At 38.4% G+C, this 26,320-nt stretch overlaps 1 protein-coding gene across 1 annotated transcript; it reads right to left on the bottom strand.

Moving 5' to 3' along the window:
• fgf22 (fibroblast growth factor 22) lies at positions 1 to 26,320 on the bottom strand. Its single transcript, XM_058400453.1, has 3 exons — positions 25,339 to 26,320; positions 3,284 to 3,387; positions 1 to 2,050 (listed from the first exon to the last, which is right to left on the bottom strand). The coding sequence occupies exons 1-3, from the start codon at positions 25,697 to 25,699 to the stop codon at positions 1,856 to 1,858; spliced, it is 660 nt and encodes a 219-aa protein (XP_058256436.1). The 5' UTR covers positions 25,700 to 26,320; the 3' UTR covers positions 1 to 1,855.

The raw sequence follows: 26,320 nt of genomic DNA, 5'->3' as shown, positions 1-26,320 counted from the left end.
ATTGAGTTTATATAAATTGGACCAAATATAAATCATTCAGAGAACAGTAAATGTTTTATTAAAGAGAAAGGTTTTACATCCTAGTAAAATAGTTATTTTTCTACAGTGATGTTAAACACTTGATGCTTAACAAAGCAGCTAATGGTCTTGTCTATGCTCATCTACAATTTCTAAAATGAGCTGCTTAACAGGCATTCAGCTATTATTGTAGAATATAAAGAATTTGTTAGATGTACTTGGTCTTGGTGGAAATATGATTGGCTAAATGCTGAGTTTGACCACTACACTTTGGGAATGTAGGATGCTTCACCTGCATTTCTGTGATTTGCTTTTATGTAATTTTTCTCAAAAAATGGTTTGTTTGTTGTTGTTTTTTTCAAAATCAACCTGTAGTTTTGAATTATACGCTTGTAAGGTAAATCTTACACTTAACCAGCTCAAAGAAAAGAAATAACAGTACATGAATAATCCTGCACTAACACATGAATTAATACTTAGGTAAAAATGTACTAATCACAAACTAATGAAGAGCTAACCTTAACGTCTTGGTGAGGATTAAGAGTTCATGTGGGAAAGATGAAATAATGACACCAATAATTTCATCTCAGCCCATCCATTTGCCCATCCATTGCAGCATTCCTTCATTTAGCAGACACTGCTATAAAGGAGCAAAACCCTGGGCTTGAGCCACTGAGATATCATATATCAGATATATATCAGGTCCAGTATATCTATCAGGTGTGATTTGAAGAGAAATGGAAGGGAAACAACGTAAAAATTAGTTGAGATTCAATTTTCAGTGTTTAATATTGGTGTATCTTTTTTGATCAATAAGGAGGATCCATGTAAATTATGAAAGTAATCCTCTGCCAACCAATGGTTTTTCTATGCAGCTAAATTTCAGAAAATTATCTAAACAATTTGAAATGATACATGCATAATTCATGATCTTTCTTATAAGTTAAAGAAGTATACAAATATAGAAGGCATTAATTAACAAACATGTACTAACATGTACTTACACATGAATTCATAAGGCTCATGTCATAGTTAAGTTTAACTCTTCATTAGTTCGTGATTAGTACATGCCTTTAAGTATTTATTCCGGTATTAGTGCAAGATCATGTCCTGGTACTATAAAGTGTTTTTAAGCAAATTTTAAATATATTACATACTACAGGGAAGGTGGAATTTAATTTAATGTGATGTGAATATCATTCAAATATACAAAATTTATATTCAAATACTTGTGACAGCTGAAAGGGAAACCCTAATTTTAGGGTTCTACATATAACGGTTAAGGATTCCCTCAGAGAGACAAGGGTTCTATGTAACTGATTAATCTAAATGTAGTTTGATTGTAGCAAAGATGTTAGAAGCACTTCCACTCATATTTACACACCTGGCATAAAAATACACATCTGAACAAACACAAAAAGCTTGAAAAATGTTTTTCTCAAAACTGAAGACACAATTGTTATAACACAAATAGCTTTCCATTATATTTCCATTATATGTGACTGGGGAAGTTTTGTTTCTGAAATCTTATCTACTAGTCTATTGCTGTTTATGTAAATGTGATAATGTATTTTACAGCAGCTGCTTAGAGATGTTGTAAATGCTTAGTTTCTCCAGCAGAAACATAAATATGGCAGGTAATTGTGTATGCATAATATTAAACACCTTACAAAAGCTTTATTAGGCTTTAAGCTAACAGGGATGGAGGAATAAGTTAATATACTATGTGACAATGCAAAAAAAATGATGTAGAAAGAATCCTCTGCAAACATACATATACAGCTATATATGCGTATGACATTAATAATAATAAAAAAAGGCTAATTAGAGACTGCAGCTATGTCGGGAGCATTGGGAGGAAGTGAGTGGAAGGGTGTCTCCGGCGAGCTTTATGGCCCCTCCGCGGCTTCCCTCGACCATTCAGCGACACAAACATCTGTCTCCCGCCGTGTTTCCAGCGCAGAGATGCGTATGTGTTGTAGCCGTTCTCCTCAATACGCTCCTTAAACTTACAGCTTGGGTTATATCTTACCTAGAAGAAAGACGAGAGAAATAACAACTACGTTCATTTTCAGACTCCTGAGAATTCAACTTAAGTTCAACAAAAACCATTGTATGATTACAATAAACCAAATATAAGTGTAATAATCTTACTTCTAGATATTTTTAATAATTTCATGGCTTATTATATTTGCTGATCGTCCTTCTTTTTAGGAATAAATGCTTAAAATTAGGAAAATTATGTGACAATATGAGCAAGACTGAACCGAGAAGAGCATATAAACATGAACAATTGTCACTGCATTCATCCTTAGTAACTGCCTGATCAGTGTCACAGGAGGTTAAATTAGGCAAAAACTGTGTGACAAAAAAGTAAATAAATACATAAATAAAAAGTACACAATTATCTGTTGTGATGTAGCTGAGGTGGAGGAAGTGTAAGAGCAAGAATTCACAGAGCGCAATCAGCGCTGTCATTTCCAAATCTGAATACAGACACACTAAACAACTACAGATAGTGGTATTGCGTTACACCCCTACTACAGTGATATTTTGCTCCTCTGCTACGGCTGGATAGAGCTCTTATCTCGAGAAGAGATGGCACAATGACAATGTGGTTCAGGTTTCCGCTCAGGGGATGTTATCAGCGCCGTCCCGCTGCCTGCACTTAGATAAGATCAGCTCCTGAGTGAGTATTGTGATTAATAGTCATTAGGCTGAGATTCAAACAGGGATGAAATCAGACGTTTTCGTGCTACATGGATTGATTGTTTGTTTGTTTGTTTTTGGACTAGATATGTCTGAAAGGCCGGCTTATCCTCGCTGGGTGACTGATTGTCATGCTGAGATGGTCTCATAGAGCGCTTAAAGTGCTCAGGCACCACACGCTCATTAAACGAGGCACAAACAACTGTCTGATGGCACGCACACGATTCACAGGAACAGGAGTGTGAGCAGCAGGAGCCCTCAAGGAGTTCTCGTAAACCTCAGGCAGCTCAGTGAGCTCAGTTAAATAGGATTTAGGTCAGTGTGCTTATTTTCTGGCAAGTTCAGCAGCATTTCAGTGACAGTGTCTGCTAGGTTCATTTTTCTTTTGGGCTAGGACAGAAATCAACCACATCCAGGTGTGGATGAAGGTAAATATTATTTTCACTTCAAGCAATAGGAAGTTCCAAGTACACCATATACCATTGCTCTAAATATTTTGTTAGTTCGCACGCAGCCCTTACAGAATGTCTTGTAAAACGATTGAAGATGTACCTACCGATCCAAAGAGTGTGCCTTTTTTGGACATAGCTAAGTACAGGCCGGTGCTGACAGATTTGATGGCGACAACTCCCACACTAACAGATCGGATTTCCATCAGACCTGGAGAAGAAAACAGAAAAGAGAAGCCTGGGTTAGAGGAGGGGGAGTTTCCCCATCAAAACATACTCTATCATTAGCGATTAGAAAAACAGCCATCCGTGTGTGCTAGGAATATTTCTTTGCCCAGGAGTAGAAAAAAACATGACAAGAAACAATAGCTCTTTTTGAATTATTTCAGGTACATGTCTTCTTGTGTACCTGCAGCTGAGAGCCACTGTTATCCTTATAGTTATAATGACATGTATAGTTTCACTGATATGTGGGAATAAATAAAAACCTTTTTAAATGCTGCTGGCAATTCTGCTGGGTTTCACTCTTGTATTTCATCATTTATCAGATCACTCTGCCCATGTCCTTTAGTGATCTGATTTTATTTTAAAACTGGAAGCCAGATCACGACGATAAAGCAGATGGCCACTACAAACCTCAGTGTTTGTCCATCAACATCTGAATGGGATCTGATTGGTGTACGGGAGGCTCTCTTCTCAACATTATTTCAAGGTTTCACCTACCAAGGAACCCTGATGCATAATGCTATCTGTCTGGATAATCCATGTTCCCGAAAGGCTGTGTTACTTAGCTCAAAGAGCCAAAAAAAAAAAATGCACACACCCTAGGAAACATTCAGTCTCTGCTGAGGGTTGTGAGAGGAAATGACACAGACAAATCAGCTGCTGGCACTGGACTGTAAACACAGAATCACATCAAGGTGCTGAATGAGATGTTGACCCAGTGCCAGTAAGGAAATGCAGGCAGCAAATGCAGGAACTGACCCAGAAGCAACTTCAAGGCTTTAGAGTCTGAGCCCTGGTTGAAGACATTAAGTCATTAGATTATACATGTTACACTAAAACTTTTGGGCCAAACATAGTCTGCTATATTAATATTGAAACACAGGTTAATACCACCTATTCAATATGTTCACACTTTAGCATCTCACAGTGCTAAAACTCCTCTTAAGATCAAAGTCTCTCTGCTGGATTGGATGCAAATCAGATCCAAATAAAAATAAAGCTTCAGAGCCTTGTTTGGTGTTGGACTTTATTGCGATTCAATGATTCAGTGAACCTGTACACCTGTGCTATGTCCAAATATGCTTACTATCTATGGGTATTACTACCTATGAAACAGTAGGTGAAATGCTTTATGCCAAAGGAGCATGTCTGAATTCTCAGTGTTCATAAAACAGTAGGTGAGAAATCCCTGGATGACCTACTGCTTCTGATTCTGCCGTATTGAACTAATGCACATTGAACTAGTGCAATCCCAGAAGGCTGGTTATTTGTGGTTAAATCGTACTTGTTTAACGACACTTGGAGGGGGGAAAAGGAAGTTTTTGTGGTTATTATGATGTTGTAGTTGTTATGACAGTGCCATCATGGTGTATGTAGTATTTCCTGATTTTATTCATATTACACACATACTGTATATTGATCAGTATGTAATGTATCAACTGCCAAGCAGTAGCTACAGAATTGAATGTGGTAGTACTGTCAAAATATGCAATTTTGCATTTGCGTTCATGCAGTTAAACATGTGGGAGACACACAATACATAAAATCATGCAGGTACAGGTCAAGAGCTTCAGTTAATATTCAAATCAAACATTAAAATGGGGGGAAATGTGATCTCAGTGACTGTGGCCATGTCAATATTTTGCTTTCAGACATTTTGAACCTAATTATTTAATAAAACTGCTAATCTCCTGGGAATTTTATACATAACCGCTGACACAGAATAGTGCAGAAAACAAAAACATCCACTGCAGGCACAGATGCCTTGTGGATGAAAGAGTTCTTTACAGGTGAAGTGCAGTTGGAAAAGATGGTGGAGCATAACATGGTGAAGGCATAATTGAGAGACTTAAATAGAAATATATGTATATTTTTTATATTCGGGAAGTATATTTAAAACATTTAAAATAATTATTACTAATTTGTATGCTTCAGTTACCCATAAAATATTTTTAAGCATCAAGGAAGCTGTTGAAGAATTAGATTTTTTGGAAACCAAATTTTGGAAACCTGATCAGTTCATCTGCTGGTTACAAAGATGCATCCATATAAATCTCACAAACATTCAAGCATTCCTAGTTGAAATCTTGTGTTAAGGTGAATGTCTACGTTTAATCATGCCTAAGTTCATACAGCTGAATAGTTTGTTAGACAATCTTTTTCCTTGAAACACCTATAATCAAGTTATGTGTGTTAATAAGATAATATATATAATAATGTCACAAAATGAATAGCTTTATGTTGTCAAAGGCTCACAAAATGCTGATAGGGTTCCAGGCAGAATCTGAGTTTTATACCAGACATTAGACTGTACAAACTTTCACAGGCCAATTGATATCTGGTTGTTAATCTCACATTTGAATGTCACATCAAATTCTTACAAGCATAGTTTTTTTTCTCTAGCAATGAGTGTTAGTATTGATAGTCAACCCAAAGTAAAAATTACACTCTTAATATAAAAGTTTATCAATTAAAGTGTCTTTGGTACAATCCTTCTTTACTCCCATTACACAAGCTCTATTTACTAACTCTATTTTTGATACAAAAAAAAACACTTAACTTTCCAAAGAATCTCCAAACAACCTGCGATTCAACTTCAATAAAAGTAATTTTCCAAACAGAATATTAGCCAAAGGATTATGCTGAAAGCTTTTTATGGGACATGGCACACTCTGTATATCCAAAGAAATCATTTCACCAGCTCAAAGATCTAGCATAGAGGACCAGCTTAAACTGTTGAAGAGCAAAGTAAGTAATGTTTCTTTTAAAAGTTCCACAACATTAGCTATAATTGTATGAAATGTACGATGTGTCATACTTTAATAAATAAAAATGGTAATCATTGGCAAATTGCTGTCTAAGAGGAACAACTGTAGGATGTGTTGTTATTGGAAAATTATTTTCTTATAGCAACACACCCTGTCATGTTTTTTTTTTCTATGCTTTATTGTTGTGTACTGTATCACCTAGAACCCTTAATCTTAGATGGTGACTGGCTTCATTTGCGGTAATGAACTCTCAACACAGCAAAAGAAACACAGTCAAGTGTCCTGTGTATGCATGCCAGTTAAAGACATCACCCTCTTCAGGTGAAGAAAGAAAGTAAATAAACAAATCGAGCGGCTTTCTTCTTTGACATGCGGGCGAAGGAAACCCAGTCGCAGCTTGAAGCCAGACTGGCAGGTCATACAGGTAGCTTCCACCAGCTGCAGAGCCAACTCATCATCTCCATTAGAAATGCCCATGCTTTGAAGACCCGTGTGTGTTTTTTCCTGTTTATGTTTCCGTAGGGTGTTGCAAACATCATGTGGTAGAAGTATGTGTACAGCTTGTAATCGTCTCTGACAACGTCCCAGATGACTAGGGTTCACAACAAGTTTACAAGGACTGAGCCAGTCAAATGAAAAGTATTGGTGCCTGAAAGTGTTGCTATTCCTAATGTCTGTAATTAGGTACGAGCCCCGGGAGTCAAGACCTCTCCTCATCGCCGTTTAATCAACCTCTTATGGATTAGATTTAGGATGCTTCACAAGAAATGAGTCATACTCTGGGATTCTCGAAGACAAAACAAAAATAGGGGAACAATCTGTAAAAGCACAATAGTTTAATTAACTATTAATTGCCTTCAAAGTTAAATTTAAATGCACTCAAGGCAATTATACTAGATATACGGTTAAAGTTCAAGATATGTCTATTACAGCCGCAGTCACACCATGCTTATACAACATGCAACTCAGAGAATTCACATATCTACTGGATTATTTTTGATTTTCATTTACATTGTACCACTTATGTATTAGTACCATCTTATGGAAAAGGATGGAAAGCAGGATTAAACAAACATTACCGACCTCAGCCAGCTTTATTTAGTCTTAAATTTGTAGAACTTTCTACATTTTTAAACATTTTTTAGGTAACAGTTCAAACTTTTTGCAGCCAAGAACTCCTTTAACTGTAAAATAAACCATTAGAGCCGCAGAGCGTTTTACTCCAGAACTTTCCACCAACAGAACATTTGGTCTAAGTGACATTAGCTTCTTGTTTTTTAGTTCTTTGGCTTTGGATTAAACCCATTCTGTTTAAATGTCAGTCAAAACAGCTAAAACTATACAAACTTAGCAATAAATATATGAACTAGATAACGTTTCATTAAATTTAAAAAAAATGCTTAACAGACTTCTGAGTATTTGCTGCTTTGGTGTTCTTCTGTCTCTAAACAGGTGCTAATGTATTACCTTAAGGATTCCCCTAAAGGGATAGATGGAAAAAACCTTTTTATGGTGCCAGATGGAACCTTTATTCTTAAACATGTACATCTTTAATCTCAGTCCTGGCCCACATAATCCATCTTAAATTAAACTGCATTATAAGCAGGGGGAAAAAAGCATTGTAACCTATACCGCAAGTTTGCAATGCCAAAGATCGTTCAAAAAGGTCATTTTGTGTGTCTGTGCTCTCTTAACCTTTTAGCCAAAACTGTCAATTAAGCAAATCCTCGCATCTGCTTAGTCAACTGTGGACCAGACATTTTCTGATCTTGCATGGGATTTCTCAAAGCATGGAACAAGTCCTGTGCTTAGTCTTCTTTATTCGTTTTGTCTTCGCATTCAGTCTTCTCTTTCAGCCCCCCAGTCTGTAGAGTTTTTTGGAAGTGAGCCCATCTTCAGATCATTGGGTCTTTTTTTGACCTTGAAAATAGGTAGAAAGAGAAGCGGGGGAGAAAAGAGAATTCTCACTGGGTTTCTTTTGTCAAATTTATAGTTGAATAAGGAGAAGGGGAGGGCTAAGAGTTGTACATAGTAGTAAGAAGGTCTTGGTGGTGGTAGTAGGGGGGTTACAGGGGTCAGGGGGGTCATAAAATTATGTTTCCTTCAACTGGCCCTTTGCTCCGAATAGGTCTTTGTTACCTACCTGAGATCTGGAAGCCGACAAGGACTTATTAATGACCCGGCTTTTGTTGCCAAGACCAAGGTTCCTCCCACCTCAATTAAAAGGGAAGGAGGGGGTAGGCCGGGTGAAAGATTGGGCAGAGTTTCTCTAGCTTTTCCCAACTTGCCTGGAGGTCTTTAATTTCGCAGGTCGCCCCCTTCAGCATCTCTCCCTGGCCTGTCGCCCCCTCTAAAAAAGCCTGGGAATCTCTCGGTTCCAACGGTACGCTTGCCCTTGATTGACGTACCTTTTCAATTATTTCACAGTTTGCTAAGAGAGGGCACTGTTGTTTTTTTCTCTGCTCCTTCTCTTTCTCTTCTTTGCTTCCCTTTCAAAACACAGGCTTTTCATGTCGGGTTCCTCTCTGCTGGCCCTAATGGCCATGACCAGGACCTTTGATCTGATCTGCCTCCGCGGATGTGCTCTCGAGCCGGCTCCTGTCTCAGCCTGTGTGTGGTGAGATCTCACACCATAAAAAGGCCACACCAGTTACTGCTAGGAACAGCTTGGTGCCGACTCAGGAGAGTTACTGTTTCAGGGTTCTTGGGGGATTGAGCCTCATTTAACAAGAACAAATTTCTTCATATAAAATCAAGAAATGTAATGTTCATGAAAATCTGTAGCTAGCCTGTAAAAATGTCCATGTCCTACAACACTTTTGTCAAAATTCATGTATAAGGAGAAATGCTTCAACTAATCCAAATCATATAATCAGCATTATATGGAACTCAAGCTTACATAAGGTAACACTATCAAGTTACATAGTTTATTTAATTCAAATAAACTCACAAATTTAACTTTTCATTTCAACAAAGTCATTTCATGTTAATGACTTTGGAAGAAAGCAATATAAAATAAATCTATAATATAAATAAATATATTGAGAGAGCTAAGCTGCTTTACTGGAACATGTTTCGGACATGCCCTTTCACTGTTAATCTTTTTACGTCGTTTTGTAATTCACTGGGTGTCAATGCTATCAATGTGCTTAGCAAGTGCTTTACTGAAATATTTGTAAATCTAGTGCAATTTTTTTGTTTGGTTTGCTTCATGAAAACATTTATACAAATTAAAAGATTAACAATATTACTTCAATCCTACTTGTTTCTTTTCACTGAAAAGACATGATTAATTTCTATACAACCTCTTATTCATGTGATACTCCATTCGATGGACCCTACTACTTTGTTGTCATTTCTATTAGAAAAATCTATTGTTAAATTTTTAATCTTCATAAATTAAAGAATTCAAGAATTATTGCAAAGTAAACAACTGACAAATAATAAACTAAGCATGAATCCTCCAAATGGTTGCTCCTACTGCTGATACTCATTCTTACAGATAACCTAGATGTGTAATTTAGCCATGATGCTACAGTAGCAGTTGGAATCTCCTCTTGTCTTATTTCAAAAAGAGGAATAATGTATAAATGTATTTGGCCAAACTGCCAAATTGCTATAACTCTCTCTAGGTGATGCACCGTATCATGACAGCTTTCCTGTATCAAAATCTGACATATCAGGTCCATAATGGCAACATTCCTACTGCTGAGGTGCTGAGAAACACTTGGTATTCAAGCTTGTGAACCTGCAACATGATAGCGTGATCTGTGTGAATGAGCTGGGAGCTGTTTGCGCTGACATCATCATGGACGGTGACAATGAGCCGGTGAATGGCGTCGTTGTTAAGTGAAACTTGCTCTGTCCTGCCAGGGAGCAGAGATAAAAAAAAGATGTTCTGTAATGTCATCACCTGGTTTGTCAGGGTTAACACACAAACTCAGAGGTAATATTTGCAGAAACCTTTCTAGCTTTTGGTTCTTCAACTCTGTTTGACATCATTTAAATAACGGATTGACTAGCTATGTGTTAATTTTATTTTAGATCTGAGTAGAGTATATTTCTGCCAGGGATGCGTCAGTACCAATACTGGTATCAGGTATCAGTATAATGCTATGTTGTGCTAATAACATTGCTGTGATACACTGAACAATGGATATGATATGATGAATGATCGATGATGCTGTGTTACGTAAGTCTAGTGTAAGTTGTCACCCTAATGAACAGATGACAGAAAATGACAACCATCTATATTGTAATAGTATTTCACCAATCATGCTCAGCATTTATAAGGTCGAACACTTTCTAGAAGCTTTATTATGGGCTTATGTCCATTCAGTATTTGAATTCACACTATTCTTGCAGACTTGCAGTTTTTCTAGCACCAGCACTACCTTCTCAAAGATAAATCATGTTATTTACATGTGAAATGTGTTTTTTAGACTCTTTTTTTCCACACATATGTGATTTTTCCATCAAGGGGTTTGCTGAAGTTACGAAACTCCTCAAAAACGGTTCTTATGAGTAGCTCGGAGTTTTCCGCAGAGACGTTAGACAGGGTGAGTTGTGAGGAAAAAACTCGCATTTCTGAACAGGCATCATGCTCTAAGCCTCTGTAGTCGAGTGAGATTCATTTATCCCACCCAACAGGCTATGAGACATGTCTCACTAAACACACACACACACACACACACACAAACACATTTACTATCCTTTTGAGGACCTTCCATTGACATCATTATTAATGCAGCTACACTTAAATCTGACTGTAACCTTAGTAACCATTAGAAAACCTTTTGGCTTGCATATTTATTTATTTATTTATTTATTTATTTATTTATTTATTTATTTATTTATTTATTTATTTATTTATATTTTTAAATCTGCTTGGGGACCATATATTCATATATTCAGTCATATATTCCTACATCCCACACCACATACATCCGTGTACATTTTTGTTTTTACTCCAATAAGAACATCAAGATATGACCTTTTCACCCATCCTGGTTTACGTAAACACAATATTGACTGTATTGCAGTTGCCATGGGTTTGTCTCACATTCAATTCCTCAAATGAGGTAATTCTTCACAACTTACAATGATTACAATGAAAGCTTATGACACCCCACAGCACTAATAAACACAACTTCTCATAATTAATGATGCTCTAATTTGTACTGTTTACAGAAGCCAACCAAGAATAATGTTAGTGGAAGGAAAGGTGAGAGGAAGTGAACTCGTGTGTGAGTGTGTGGCTCATGTAGAAAGGGAATGTAGGCATTTTACGTAAGTGAAAGCAAAATACGTTTCTCAGTGGTTCTTAAGGGTAGTTAAGGGTTCATTGCTTCCTAAAGGACAAGTTCTATGTTTAAACCTTTTTTTCTCCTCCTAATTTTGTAATGCACTGCTATTTCTACTATTAAAATATACAATAGGTTCCCAAAGTATACAAACTGTTTAATTCACCCAAAAATAAGCAAACTGTAAAACTGTAATTACAAAAAAAGTTTATTTTATGTCTTAAGCAAGATGTATTTCTTCAGTAATGTCAAAAACATTTGTTGTTTTTGTTTCAAGGATTTAGAATTCTCAAACCATTTTTCAAACACGAGTACTGAATACTCATAAAACTGATAAAACTGTTTCAGCACAGTAAACAGATGCAGGATAACTTTCGTGTTAAAACGAATGAATTTCCTGGTTACACAGTTGTTACTTTTTGACCATATAGTACACAGTTATAGAAGCGAGACTATTTTATAATCCTGCTGAGTGATGCTCAGATGGCTAACCTTTTGACTCTTGTTCCTCTCGGGCATTCTTCCTTGATCCCATCTCAATGATTTTCCTTTGCCAATGTCGCCTCTAGCTTGCTTATTACGAATACATTTAAAATATAATATATATTTTAACTATATATATATATATATATATATAATTGATATTTCTCTTGCTTTGTGACAATATCTAAAATTAATGTTTTTAAAAAAATGTATTGAATTGGAGGAGAAAAAATCCTTTCAGCTCAATATGACATATTGAAAAATGGAAATATTAAATTCTTTTCTGATCTGGATATTAATGATCTGATAATAGTCTTTTCAGATCCTACTATGAGAAAAACACAACGATTCTGTCCTGGGCTTCAGAAAAGGAAAGAGTGAAAGACAAAAAAGTAAGGAGAAAAAAAAGGAGTTCAGTGACTGTGTGCCTGTTTTCTTCTCTCTGTCCCAAATACTTGTTGTCTCATGGGGGAAATAAACAGTGCTGACACTGATAACACCCTGTAAACCTGTTCACCTGCACAAGAGACTAGAGTGACTTCAGTTATACTTATACCACTGCACTGTTAGGTTCTTTTGATTTTTGGTCAGATTCTATAACATTAATTTTCTATAACAGCAGCTCAGGCAGCTATAACAGTAGTCATGGCTGTAAGGTTTAACACACGCTCTCTCAAACAAACATTATTATTATTATTATTATTATTAGTTCTATAACAGCACATTCTCAGAGACTTAAAAACTGTAAGTTTTCCACAGTCTCCACAACAGAAGGTTTATGGTTTCTGCACTTTTTTTTGCTTTATTAACAAAAAAAAAGGGAACAACTAGAGCTCTAATGTAATATTAAATGTAACATAAAAACATGGCATGCTCTTTAATTAATCTTTGGCAAATCGCTGTGGTATGATAAAAAAGATATTGATAAATAACCAGCTTTGGTGTGGTAACAGTAACTCCACCTCACTGTTGATTTCTTTCCTACAACGGCATACCCAGTCATGTTTTATTCTGTACTTAAACGAAATAATATTCACTTAGGGCATCTTAAGGAGATTAAGTTATTTAAGTTCACTGCTAGACTATGTCAGATATAATAATGTATATTTGTTCAACATCCAGTCTAGTTGTAGAATAAAACCAATGATCCAACTTTTATCTTGTGGAATTTACAGCCTATGGTGATTTGATTTTTTTTTTTTTAAAGCAAACCTTTTGGACAGTGTCACAAATTTGAACAGCTTTGCAGAGCATTCTGTCCTAACTAATAAATGTCCTCGGGCTATAATATGGAACACCTGTCTGAGACTCAGTTTCTATTTCTTTTTTTGTCCTTCATCATGTTACAATATATTAAAACATTTGTCACATTCACTAAATCTGTCATGACAGTGAAAGGAATAGTGAGTGCACCAAAGAGTTCCGGTTTGGAAACTGCTTTTAATGCTGACACTGTCAAATTTTCCCTTTACATGTCTATCACTGTGTTCTCTACCTGAACTTATTACAGGCCCCAGTAAGGTAGCGATCACTGAGATTTTCTGCTGCATATTCGGAAAATGATTAGTAGAGGTCATCAGATTTGCTTAGAAAATGGTACATTTCAAATGATGTTTTGTATAAATTAGGCGAGTAATTAGGGCAGCGTGACCTGGCACCGCTGGCAGCGGGACTCTTTTGGTCCTTTCTCACACTACTGCACACTTGGGTGACGTTCCTGCTCACACAATCCGCTGCTTGTACGGTTTCAGGGGCCTGCCCTGATCCCCGTTCCCCCTTTATGCCTCGCTGAATGCAGGCTCTGGGGATTAGCCAGGTCCTTCAAAAGGCCATTAGTGGCAGTGACAGGTATCCCGTTACCCCCTGCACACACATATACGCACACATACACGCACACTCAGATAGGCCAGGTGAGAGGCACAGAGGCAGGGGTCAGATGAGGACAAAGAGGCAGAAACACCGAAAAACCAAGGACTACCTCACCTTCATCCCTTACTCTTTTCACTGTCTTATCTGGTCACGTCTCAGGGACTAAGAATACCATTAAGTTAAAGGTTAATACAACATGAAAGAAAAGACACAGGTTAAAAGATTTATTTATTCATTCTTTGATTGAAGTTTTATGTCAAGTGCATGGTGAAGAGGTAGTTTTTTTTGTCTTCGTTTGAAGATCATTAGTGACTCAGCTGTTCCGACAGCCAGGAGAAGTTGATTCTACTACCTGTTTGCCAGGACAGAGAAGAGTCTTGATCCATGCTCCACTCCTTTTATCCTTAAGGATAGTGGGTCTAGTCGAGCTGTGCTAGAAATGAGCAGTGCACAGAGAGAGGTATGATAAGAGATTTTAAGGTTGGTGGGTGTTGGTCCATTTTTGGCTTTGTAGGCAAGCATCTGTGTTTTAAATCTGAAGTGGGCAGGTTTAGGAAGACAGTGCAGGTGGTGTGGGAGACCTTGAGGAGGTTAAAAACAAGTAGTGCATTGGCATGGTGGATGGATCGACCCGTATATGCATGGGGTCATATAGAAGACCGGCCAGACACAAGTTGCCGTTATCCAATCTTGAGATGACAATAAATGAAAAAGCACCTGAGTGGCCTCTATGGACAGGAAACAGTGGATCTCCTTGATTTTGGAAAGGAGAAACCTGCATGACCGAATCAGGTTATCAATGTGGGTCAAAATGAATCATTAGTTTTTCAGAATTCCATGCAACAGCGGCTGCATGAGGTACCTTTATTAGAGAATGCTCTGAAAGAAGCACCTTCATCAACAAGACAATACAAACATGCATATTTGCATTTGAGAGTAGTCATAGAGCTGGAGTGGGAAGATTTAGGGTTAAAATCATGTAATGTGCACTAAACTTAACATGGACATGCTGCATTTAGTGCAACATTAGTAACTACTTACATGTTTTTTGGGAAATAGAACCAACTAAACTTGTTAGACAATATCACAGCCGGATACGAATATCATAACAGCACAAGCAGGACTGATTCCCACACGCACTGTTACTACCCTATAATCTAAATGTAATTAATGAATTAAAGAAACTCTTCTCAGCAAACCTTTTCTAAAAACAGAAAAACTGAAAACCAGCCCACCATACCTCCTGTTGTGGCTATGGATTATGGGGACACTCAGAGAGCAGAGGAAGTCTTTCATTACTCAATTACCTAGCCGGATAAATAGGCCACTTCCACAGTCAGTGGTTCCCAGGGTCAGAGGTCATCATTTCCTCAGATGAGCACAGTCGGCCAGATTTATACACTCTTAGAATTACACTCTTACAATTAGTCTGCATTCATCCAGGGACTTCCTGAACTACAGATGAAAGACGGATTTGTAATGCTCTGGAGGTGATCTTAAGGGAATCTGATCTGCACTGTGTGTATCAGTGTTGTGAAAAATGCTTCATAACAGTTACGATGGCTGTGGTTACTCTGGATGAATGATATATAAGCCTGAGCAGGGTGGAGAGCTGGGTCTATGTTTGCATCCATAAACAATGTGTGTCACCTTACTTGAGTTGCCTCTCAGTAAATGTACCCTACTTGAATTCTACTCGACTCTTTGAGCAGAGCTCGGTCATTAATCACTGCAAAATCTGTCGTAAAATAATGACCAAAAATCAATTGCCTTCCAACCCCAACCTTTGAAGTACTGGAGGTCTAGGGGAGGTTCTCACTTGAGGTGAAAGAGGTTAAAGAACCTGTGGTCTAGTTTGCCTGCTCCTGTGTGGCAATGAATGATTGGTGGTGGACAGAAATCAGGCCCAAGAAAGAACTTTTCTTTAATCAAGGAGTGAGCGGCCTTGCATCAAAAGGCCTGCTCTGACATTTACAGACAGATTTGATGAGATTTGCTTGTTTCCAGCAGCTCTCAAAAGGGCCAGACTCAGGGGGAGCTCATTGCTCAGGAGCACTTAATTGCACCAATTTGCTTCTGCAGCTGCTTGGCCTGTCCACAAATGGATTTGGGGAACACATTGTTGCTCCTTTGTCATTGTTGCAGTGCCCAGATGGCATAGCATGACATGCTAATTCGAAACTGGTCATGTTTGAAGCGACAAACCAGATTATCATAAATTACATCACTCTTTCTTCCTTTATTATTCCAAAACCTTAAAACCTAAAAAAAACTGCTCCAGACATATGAGAAGGGAAGGGCAGTAGAGCAGGGTCTAGGATGTTACACTCGGCTGATCAGACACAGGACGGCCTCTATTCTGCAGTACTTAAATGAGACAAACTAGACAGGGAGGTGACAGATAACACAACAGTACCATCAGCCACCTGTCAGACCCGTCAAATGTCTTCAGCAGTGACACAGGCCTTGACCTTAACCCTATACTCTACAGAGGGTGACTGAGAGCTGCTCAGCCAACCAGTGAAGTCAAGTGAGGACTCTTTGCTGTAGAAAACTGCAGACTGTGTTTTAATCTGTGTTACTTTTCTAGATGGAATTATTGGCTGTTGGCAAATGGTTTGATATAAGACAAAGAAAAAACTTTGGGACTTCTTTCACATTCAAGGTCCTTTATTGTTAGAGCATATTTAATCTTATTTAATGTTTATAGTTTTCTCAGTATGTCATTTCATGTACAAGATAAAACTCAGGAAAAAGCTAGTGAAGTGTGTCGAACAATACCAAATATTATTAAAAACAGGTTTTGTGGCATTCAATAAATTATACAGAACTGGTATATACCTTTTGTCACTGAGCAAGTGAACAATCCTTTTACCTTAGTTGCAAATGATGAAGTCACTGTATCAAGTGTCAAAGTATTAAGTGTCATTTAGACTGAGAAGTTGCTAGTTCTGAGAATCAATTACTGTTCTATTGTAGTCTCATTCAGGTACGCAAGCAACTTAATAGATTCCTTGAAGGCAAACTCTGTTAATTGCACATTTTATCAGGGTAGCAGATAGCTATGTTACATTCCTGTTTACTGTTGTATGCAAAACTAGGTTTTAGGATCATTAAGAGATTAGACTTTATCAAACAAGATAATACTAATATACAACCTGCAGATCAGTTTCAAACAGGTCGTGATTACAAGCTTCACCAGCCCTGTGCGTACTAGCACCTGATGAAGCTATAAAGAAGTTATATTGCATATTCTGGAAGATTTTATAACCTCCCTACATACTATTTATGAACATGGATAAGTGGGTGAGACAGCTGGGCAAAGATCCTTATGTATTGCTGTGGTAAACAGGCCTGTCTCTTCCCTTGGATACAGTTTTATTTTGAGAGGAAAAAATGTGTCATTCTTGATTCTTTATTAGTAGTTATGTTCATCTGGGTTTGCTTTCAATGTGAATTAAATGCATAGATTTTTTCAAATTCAGGTGTAAATTTTAGACAAAAATATACTAAGTCTTTAGACATGGGACATGGATCACTGTATATATTTTCTGAAGTATATACTGATTGTTTAGTTCTTATTCTGAGCCCTGAATTTTCTATTATGTGGCTTTGGAGATATTTTTATATATGCCTATGACTCATTCTTTTTTTTTTTTTATAGTTGCCTTCTGTGCCCTTTTACAGCTTAATCAGCTAAATGTCCGTGCAATCCTGGCTGAAATGTGAACGCCTGAGCCATGGGTGTGCCACCCTCTTATTATCATTTGGCCATCTGAGATCTATAATGTCATATTTGTTCTTAGTCAGCAATGAATCAGTGGCTTGGTTTCAATGGCACCATTTTACCTGATCGGATAGACCATGAGTTATAGAGCCTGGGATAAGTCTCTCAACCCCTGAAATGCTTTACTTCCTACAGTATATCGAGGAAAAGTGTGACAAACATGCCTCATGCATGCCATTTCATGCATGTTATAGCTCAAGATTTATGGGTGTAATAAACCTCTACACTTTCAGCACTCTTCTCCTGGAAGCATACAGTGAATCACTGGTTCACACTATCTTCTCAGTTTGGCTCAGTTTGTTCAGTAGGTCTGAGAACCTGCAACTCAGAAATCTCATAAGCAAATACAAGGGAATCCCCAGTAGTCCTGAGAAATCAGCTTCCAAAAAATACTGTAGTGTCTGGGTTAATGCACGTCTTAATCAAAAGATCAATTCAGAGCTCCTAAAATTCCCACAGAGCGTTCTAAAGAGATGCTGCCAGTACCTCGGTCTTGACACAGTGAGGCTGAGACTGTCAGCGCCTGTCTGCTCTCGCTCATTTAGCCTCAGCAAGCAGAAAGAACGACAATGTTTCCTTTGGCAGATGTTAGTCAGCATATGGTGCTGCATGAGTAAGCCTAGCCGTAGATTCCCAACTGATCTAATTAATCGTTGTTTTACATCCTGCATAAAAACATTAGAATAACAGTGCTAATGACTTTTCATTGAGGGGAAAAAAATGGGTCTTGGATCAGTTTTCATTAAACGTCACCTTTTAGTTGCTTTAGCACATTGTTGGTGTAGTGGAGCAATACCCATTCTACTGTAACGTTACTTCAGTGATTGTGTACATGTTCATAAAATATATTTATTTGGGCAGCATTTAGGTATATGAATTTTGCACGTTCACACTTTAAACAGCGCCAGTCAGAAGGCAGCAACCCTCTTAGGTACTTTTCTTTACAAATTAGAGTTCAGCATTCCAAGTATCCATCTCATTGCTGGAAATCCCACAATTCTTTTACCTGGATCAGTGGTTTAACAAACATGCTGGCCTTCAGATCCAGGAGTCATAACAAATATGTGAATTGCTTGTATTGATAGCTATTGCTAGGCGAAGCTCTGTGATTAACTAGCTAAAGGAGGTTAGCTAGCTAGTTTGTGTACAGCTAGTTTATTCATTGGATGTTAAACACTGATTCAATAGGCATATACAAGCTACAGCTCTGTGCATGACCCCAAGTGTTCTCAAATACAGGACCTCGAAAATATCTGACCCAAAAATTGTGTTCCCTCATGGACAGAAGTGTGATTCAAAAAGGTAGACCCCACAGTTCAGAAGAAAAGCAAATCACATGTGCTTTCAAATTCAGAAGAAGGATGTCAGTTTTCTGTCCTTAGGCAAAAACCCAATTTTGGTCATATTACCCAATTTTCTAAACCAACCAAATATCCCTTGGTGTTTTAAAGTCTAAAGGCAAACACATAGAAATGACACTCTGATGCATGAATTATGGTTCTATTTAGACAGAACAGCACCCCCTGGGACCTGGATGTCATTACTAAGGTCTATAGGTGGGCTGGATGCTCAGACCCTCTATGAGGATGGTTTTCCTCCTTGTGCAATACTTAGTTCAGGAATCAGGAGTTAATACCAGTTCAGGAATTCTACACTGCTGCTATTAGTCCATTGCAGTACACCTTCCTCGGGTCCTTCGAGGTTAATTTCATCATCTCAAAAAACTATTCCACAGAATCTTAAGGTGAGTCGTTTGCTTAATGAGGCATGTGCTATCCAAGTGATTCTCCCAACCCATGGCAGATCAGTTGGGTGAAAAAGAATGTGAGTTACATATGTAAATGTGATAACTGTCTGTTTTTTATTATTATTATTATTATTATTATTATTATTATTATTATTATTATTATTATATAGAATCATCACAGATTCTGCCAAAGTTTAGTCAAACAGTTCTAGAAAAGATAGCTGCATGCCAGCAGTATTTATTGCAAATAATGTACCATATGTCACTTTCTGCAAACAGTCGACTTTCTTGGCTAGTCTTGCTATGTGTGCGTATGTGCACAAGAAGGTATCCAGGTTATTCTTACCAACTCTGTCAGATATGTGGGACACAGAAACACAAAACACAACTATATATAATTAATGAATTTGTAGCTGATTAAAATGCCAAAGCTGATTAAAACACCAAAGCTAAAATGGCTTGCCTGGCCTTTTAAACATGTACATTTTTCTGACCTTATTCACAAACCTTTAATATCTAGTGCACAGCGTGCTCTGATGTTGTATGTGATATTTCAGTCATTACTGGTAGAGACAGCTCTGTGTTTTAAGCACCCAGTATATTAAGCAGAAAAGAAAGCCATGTGGACTCAAAGTCAGATTCAATAAATATATTGATGAACCTAGTAAAACTGAGAATGCAGCCAAAGGCAGACTGCAAATTGGGAAAAAATGCTAATTGTGACTTTTTGTGTCCGTTCATGGTATCAAACTTATCTATTGGTTAGCAGAAGTTATATTAATTCAAATATCCTGTCACACTTTTCCTACATGGTGTGTGTGTGTCTTTCATGTTTTTCCCTTGTCCCTGTTCAGTGCCAAGAACAACTGGCAAGAGATGAACTTTGTGCATTTTCCCACTATAGTTGGACCCAATATCCCTGTTTGAAAGGATTAAATGGGCAGTTTTCTCCATCTCGTTGGCACCACATGCCCCTGGAACTCTCTTTAGACTTAAAGTAAGCAACATTCTATGATTTCAGAGAAGTGGTTGGAATCACCTGGCATACTGCTTAATCAGGACCACAATCTCTAGTAGACTCTCAGTGTGAGTTTTTGTTTAAATGCCCATTAGTTTTGACTTTTACACATTTTGCATAGGAGCTCCACAATTTAAAACTGACATGACAAATAAACTGGCACATGACAAATAAACGTGAAACTAAATATCAGAGCCATATTTTTCTTCTCTGTCAAATTGAACACTTCATTTTAATCATTTTAAAAGCTATTTTAATGCTATTTATTAAATACTTCAACTTAGCATTAGTGCAGAATAGCCAAAAAAAAAAAAAAACCTGACCAGATTTTATCATTATTGCTGCTGGTAAAATGATCTAGATTGCAAAGTTAGTAGTATTGTTACACCTTGTCTGCTGTCCATAAACCTGAAATGGTAGAAAATCTGTTTTTTCCGGTCCTTATAAGCCGATTGGTTCATTATAGCAAAATCACTTATTTTTCAACTTGTAATTCAGCAGTAGTGGTGTTGTAAGCGATAAATTGCAAGTTATAACGCCATATCGACAAGAGAAATGTGTGAAAAAACATGGCTGCCACCATGAAAGTGTGGCTTTTGTTTGTGCTGACAGCACATAGAGCTCATAAAAAACACAGACAGGTGTGGCTACTGATACTGTACACATACGATACTGATACTGCAGCATTTGGACTGAAATTGCAGTACAGCAGCAACAGCACTAGACACTAGTGAATAGCTTAGCAACATTGAGCCAGCTAAGATAACTAATGCTTATGATTTCCTTCTCAAAACTATGATTAATCTAGTCAATTTTAAAGATAAACGTACTGTGCCTGTTTCTTTACAGATCTTAAACCAAGTATTGCTATAAAGTAATTTAGAAAAATGTAAAAAAAAAAAATAATAATAATTTCATGGTGGAATTTCAGTGGATTTTACTGGCTATAGGTGAGGAATTACAGTTTGCAAACTTCACCGTAAACACAGCATAAGAAAATCAGTTGTGCACATGTCTAGTCTGGGCTCAAATTTGTGGTACAAGGTCCACACATTAGACTGACTAGCTTGTTCAAGAATTATTTGAATGGCATGTGGAAAATGGCTACCTGCTTCACTATATTAAGGTTATTACTTACATCTCATGCAGAGGTCATAATAGTGCTAAGTAGAAATGCTATTTTTTCTCAGGCTCTTGGCATTGGTGTGAAATAGCAAGACCAGGCTGTAAGAGAGCTGTTCCAAAATCAACGTGTCAACAAATAATGTTGTGCTGCTATATGGCGGTATGAAGTTACAATACCAATATCGACTTCTCTGATTGAATCAATGGCAAGTTGTATAAAATCCTCGCATATGCCTATATGTAGCCTCAATCCTGTCCATCAAAATGGACAGGACCTGACCACTAAATTACTATTGAAATATTTCCCATCATTACTGTCATTTCTGCGTTGAATTCGTGGGTCTGTGAATCTGAGACACACTTTGTTATTGGACACGAGTAATTTAATGCATATTAAAACACATTCTTCCAGAAAATAAGATTCATCTGACATGTTTGAGCCAAAATAATGAATATAACTGCAATATACATTCCTTTTCACCTCTGGTGACTGCTAAAGTTCCTACAGTATATGCCAGCATTAGCAGTGTACAATCTCCCTTCTGTGGCTTGTCTGTGCCTCAGTAGACTGACAGTCCTGCTTCTTGAAATATGTTTTAAATAATTCCACAATATATTCAGAACGGGTGGATGATTTTCTTCCTGTGACTTGGGGCCAAGCGCAACACGCCTATGAAATCACAGCAAAGGAAAAGAGCAGCATGTAAAGGGAGATGCAGAACTACGACGGGGAAACTTGGTAAACATGACACAAGCCCCTGGAAATACAGCTGAAACAGAGGAGAGAGAGAGAGAGAGGGTACAGGGCCTGGCACACAGCAAACTGAGCATATTTTAACACAAGTGACTTTTCTGATTATGCCGGTTACATGACTTTATTTCCACAGGGCTAAGCGCAGTGTCACCACCTGGACCCGAATCAAACATTTCATGTCTTTAGCCACACACACCCAAGACTTTAACAGTGTGTCCTTTTAAAGTCCAATTTAAGAGGAAAAAAAAGATCGTGCAAGCTGGCACTGCGTACCACCAATATTTCATAAGTACCTGTGACATGAATAATGAAAAGGAAAACAACTTTGGCTAAACAAATTCTTCCAAATGGACTGCTGTTGGAGAAAATAATTGTGGATAAGGGGCGTGTGTGTGTTTTTCCCCCTTTCAGCAGAGCTAAACCATCTGTAACACAACATTTAAACAAAGATAATGCTTTTTAGCTGTTTGATCCCTTGATCTCTGAGAGGACAGAAGATAGCTTATGATCAATGTTGCTCAGAAATCTGGCTTAGTGAACAACAACTTAAACTACCAAACAACCAAAAACCACTTCATCATGAAATCCTTCTCTGATTCGTTCAAATTGTCCATCAACCTTGTAATTGCTTGATCTCAACCATTCACTGCTTAACCAATTTGTACTCCACTACTTCAACTTCTGGCTAGAATTATAGCCGGAACAAGGTGTTCAAAAGCACGGAATTGAATTTCCTTGTGTAAGTGAAATTATTTGTTTCCCAGAGTCAGTGTTCTGCCTTTATACTGGCTAAACTAGAACTTTCCTAAAATAGGCACGCCAACAAACAAGTGCTAAAACCAGAACATTTGAAAAAAAGAAAAAGAAAAAAAAGTGTTTGCTTTAACTCATGGCCAGGTTTTAATTCAGCTCAGACTGCCAGTGCTAGTCAAGATGGGTACTGTTCCATTCACCAAAACAGTTCTCTGACACAAAAGAAGCCCTGGCTTACTATCATTCCCACACAAAACCTCCCTCTCTCCTGTCTCCTCTTTCATTCTACCTTTTCTATATTTTAAACCTGAGTTCCTCTTGCTGTCTGTCTCACTCTTTCTGTTTCTCTCTCTTGGTTTCCCTTCTTTGAATTCATGGCTCTGCATCTTCCCCTCTGCTGTTCCACTCCACTGGGATTGATACAATATTTTCCAACCTCAATTAGCCGAGGTCTCGTTGACTAATTCCGACTGTTTTTGCACCTGAGCAGTCAGGAGCGTGGGCTGGAAAAAGGGAAAAAGTGAGTAGGGCCAGGGGTGGGCACGAATGTCCCCTGTTTGGGCTATGGCAGCGTGTTGACAGATCATGGGGGCTATGCCGAGGACGAAGGTGGATGGCATGAAGGTGGATAACACTGTTAGCAGCGCAGTCCACCCATGAGTACAGCACTAGTGCATTTGTGAGAAATAAAATAGGATCTGTAAATGAGAATACATGTACATAATGGCTCTTGTATGAAGGTATTTTGCTGCATTTTATTAATACAGATCAGATATGCCCAGATTTATATTTAGGTACATTCTGCCCAATAGCTCCATTTGATTTTATTCAATATTAATCTGATTGATCGACCTTGCCTGACATTCTTAGCAAAATTCCCAATATAGTTCAGGCATTTTGCTAGGCAGTGTCCCGAGGAATATTTATAGTGTTTTTTTTCCGCTAGCACCAATGAGAACAATTCATGAATTACGCAAGATCTATTATATCATGGCAAAGGAGGCCCTTGCTACTCAAGGGGCACTTTTGAAATTTAGGTGCAGGAAATGAGTGTATAGTTAGTAAATGAACATGGAAATTGCATTGGAGGGCTGTACTATTTCACCTCACCAAACCCATGTGCAACATCTAAGCAGACCTGACAGAGCCCTGGAAACTAAAAACTGAGAAAATCCACAATTTTGGAAAGCAACTGTTGGTGACAGGCATTCCTTCGGGTCTATAACAAAACATTACTGGCTGCAGAAATGACCAGACACGATTAAAAAATTCCAAAAGCTAGAATTTTATGATATTAACTCAGATGTATGTCCACATGGCTTTCCTGAACCTAATCCTGAATTCGGAAGTCCATCATACTGCTTGTCACGTGTAGCCTCATTGTTCCACACCTAGTATCATGCAATGAGAGTCACTTGCAATTCTGTGTAATTCTATTGAATCTGGACAGCTGCACACCAACAGAGAAAAGCTGTGCTCCCAGCTGGAGTGACTGGTCTGGAAGAGATGATTCACACTGTTTGCAAAAAGGGTACTCAGCAACACATATAAACACACAAAGTAAGACTTTGGTCAAACTAAGGTCAGACCCCCAAACCACTACAATGTGTTAGTCTCATGACCGTTAAGTCTTCTTGACATGATCTCATATTGTCAAATCTCTGGTTGCTGAGAAATAAATGTGGTAAATCCTGCATGGCTATGAGTAGCTAAAAGCATGCAAGCCCAGTAACAACACTGTGGGAAATTTGTGGGCAAAACTTGGGCAATTTGTCCCAGTAAATGTTGTGGAAAATGAATAAAATGTTGCACCTGCAATTGAAAAATCTTATGGGAAAGTTATATCTATGAAATATAGGTAAAACATTAGAGTAATAAATAATACTATTTATTTATTTATAGTGTATTGTAAAATTTATAATATTCTTACCATTTACTATCATATCATCATTTATAAAATTATAAAATGCATATAATTTATTGTGGCCAAATTTCTAACAAATATTCTCAGAAGAAATTCTCTTACTCCCTGCTCTCGTATTCTTGTCCAGCCACCACACATCTTTTAGAATTCAAAAGGTTATTCTGTTGTAACATGGCCATGCCTTTTCAATTCCAAAGAATATCTAGCAAAGCCTTGCACCTTGCATTAGCTCATGACCCTGAAGGAACTGAAGGTAAAATCTGTCAACCCAAGCAAAGGCAGAGGAATCCCGTGTGATAAAAAAGCCATAAAAAAGCATGCATGCAATAAAAGTGAAGGTTGATACATAATAAGCCCACACCCTTTGTAGTAGGCTAAGAGGGAAAAGACGCTACTGCGTACTCACTGTCTGGATAGTTTTTGCGCCGTGTGCCGTCCACCTTGCCGGTCTTGTCGATGCAGAGGAAGAACTTGTTGGCGGAATACAGGCGGCGTAGCCGAACGTCACCCTCCAGGTGGTTGTAACTGCGTGTGTGGCGTTCCAGAGTCCATGAGCAGTTTGTGCCTCGCGCCAGCACGTGCAGTGGGTCATGACCCAATCCGGCCGGGCATCCTGCAAGAGCTGCACTGGCCAGAAAGAGGAGAAAGGAGAGGCATGCAAGGCGCACAGGGAGAGCACCGGGCAGAAGAGGTAGCCCGATATGGGCTGGGCCGATAGAGGTGAGGTCGGCGCAGTGAGCAGCAACGGCCGCCGTCCATTTGCACATGGTGGGTCACACTCCCAAGGTGCACCTTGCACAAATAGCTGGCATGATGGTGCTCCCCATTCGCCACCCCACTGCGTACAGTCTCTGTGAGCAGCAGCTGCTTTCACCAGGAACCATTCAGGAAGAGCATGGCAAACCGAACTGATGTGAGTCACAATTTGATGGTCTTGAGTCTGTGTGTCTGGTTGTCCTGCTCCTTCACTGCAGAGGTGATGTAGCGCTTTGTAATTCCATCTCCTAAGAAGGTTCTAGCTCTTCTCAAGTTTCCCTGGAGCGCTCAGGTCTCTTGACTTAACGTTACCCGGCTGTGAAACCACTGCGGCACTATGGCTGCACCTTGCAGAGGCTCCCTCTTCTTTCAACCAGGGGCAGAGCAAGGTGAAACGTGAGGCCGCCTGACCCGTGTCTGTGAATGAGTTGAGCAAATTGTGTGTCTACTTGTGTGTGTGCGTGTGTGTGTGTGTGTGTGTGTGTGAGTGTGTGTGTGTGTCAAAGAGAGGGAGTGAGAGTGGAGCAGGAGAGAGAGAGAGAGAGAGAACAAGCAGTGAGAGCACGTCTGTGTGACTGAGAGAGGCTGTATAGCCGTAGCTGGGTGTCCACGCTCTTTCTGTTTGCCCTGCT

Source organism: Hemibagrus wyckioides, linkage group LG10 (assembly GCF_019097595.1).
Source record: "Hemibagrus wyckioides isolate EC202008001 linkage group LG10, SWU_Hwy_1.0, whole genome shotgun sequence".
In the NCBI taxonomy this organism is placed as follows: Eukaryota; Metazoa; Chordata; class Actinopteri; order Siluriformes; family Bagridae; genus Hemibagrus; species Hemibagrus wyckioides.
This window is presented reverse-complemented; position numbering and strand designations above follow the sequence as displayed.

Coding starts and splice junctions, on each gene's coding strand:
- fgf22 (XM_058400453.1), bottom strand. CDS start 25,699: ATGTGCAAATGGACGGCGGCCGTTGCTGCTCACTGCGCCGACCTCACC. Junction 3,388..25,338: donor GCGCAAAAACTATCCAGACA/GTGAGTACGCAG, acceptor TTTCTTCTCCAG/GTCTGATGGAAATCCGATCT. Junction 2,051..3,283: donor AAGGCACACTCTTTGGATCG/GTAGGTACATCT, acceptor TCTTTCTTCTAG/GTAAGATATAACCCAAGCTG.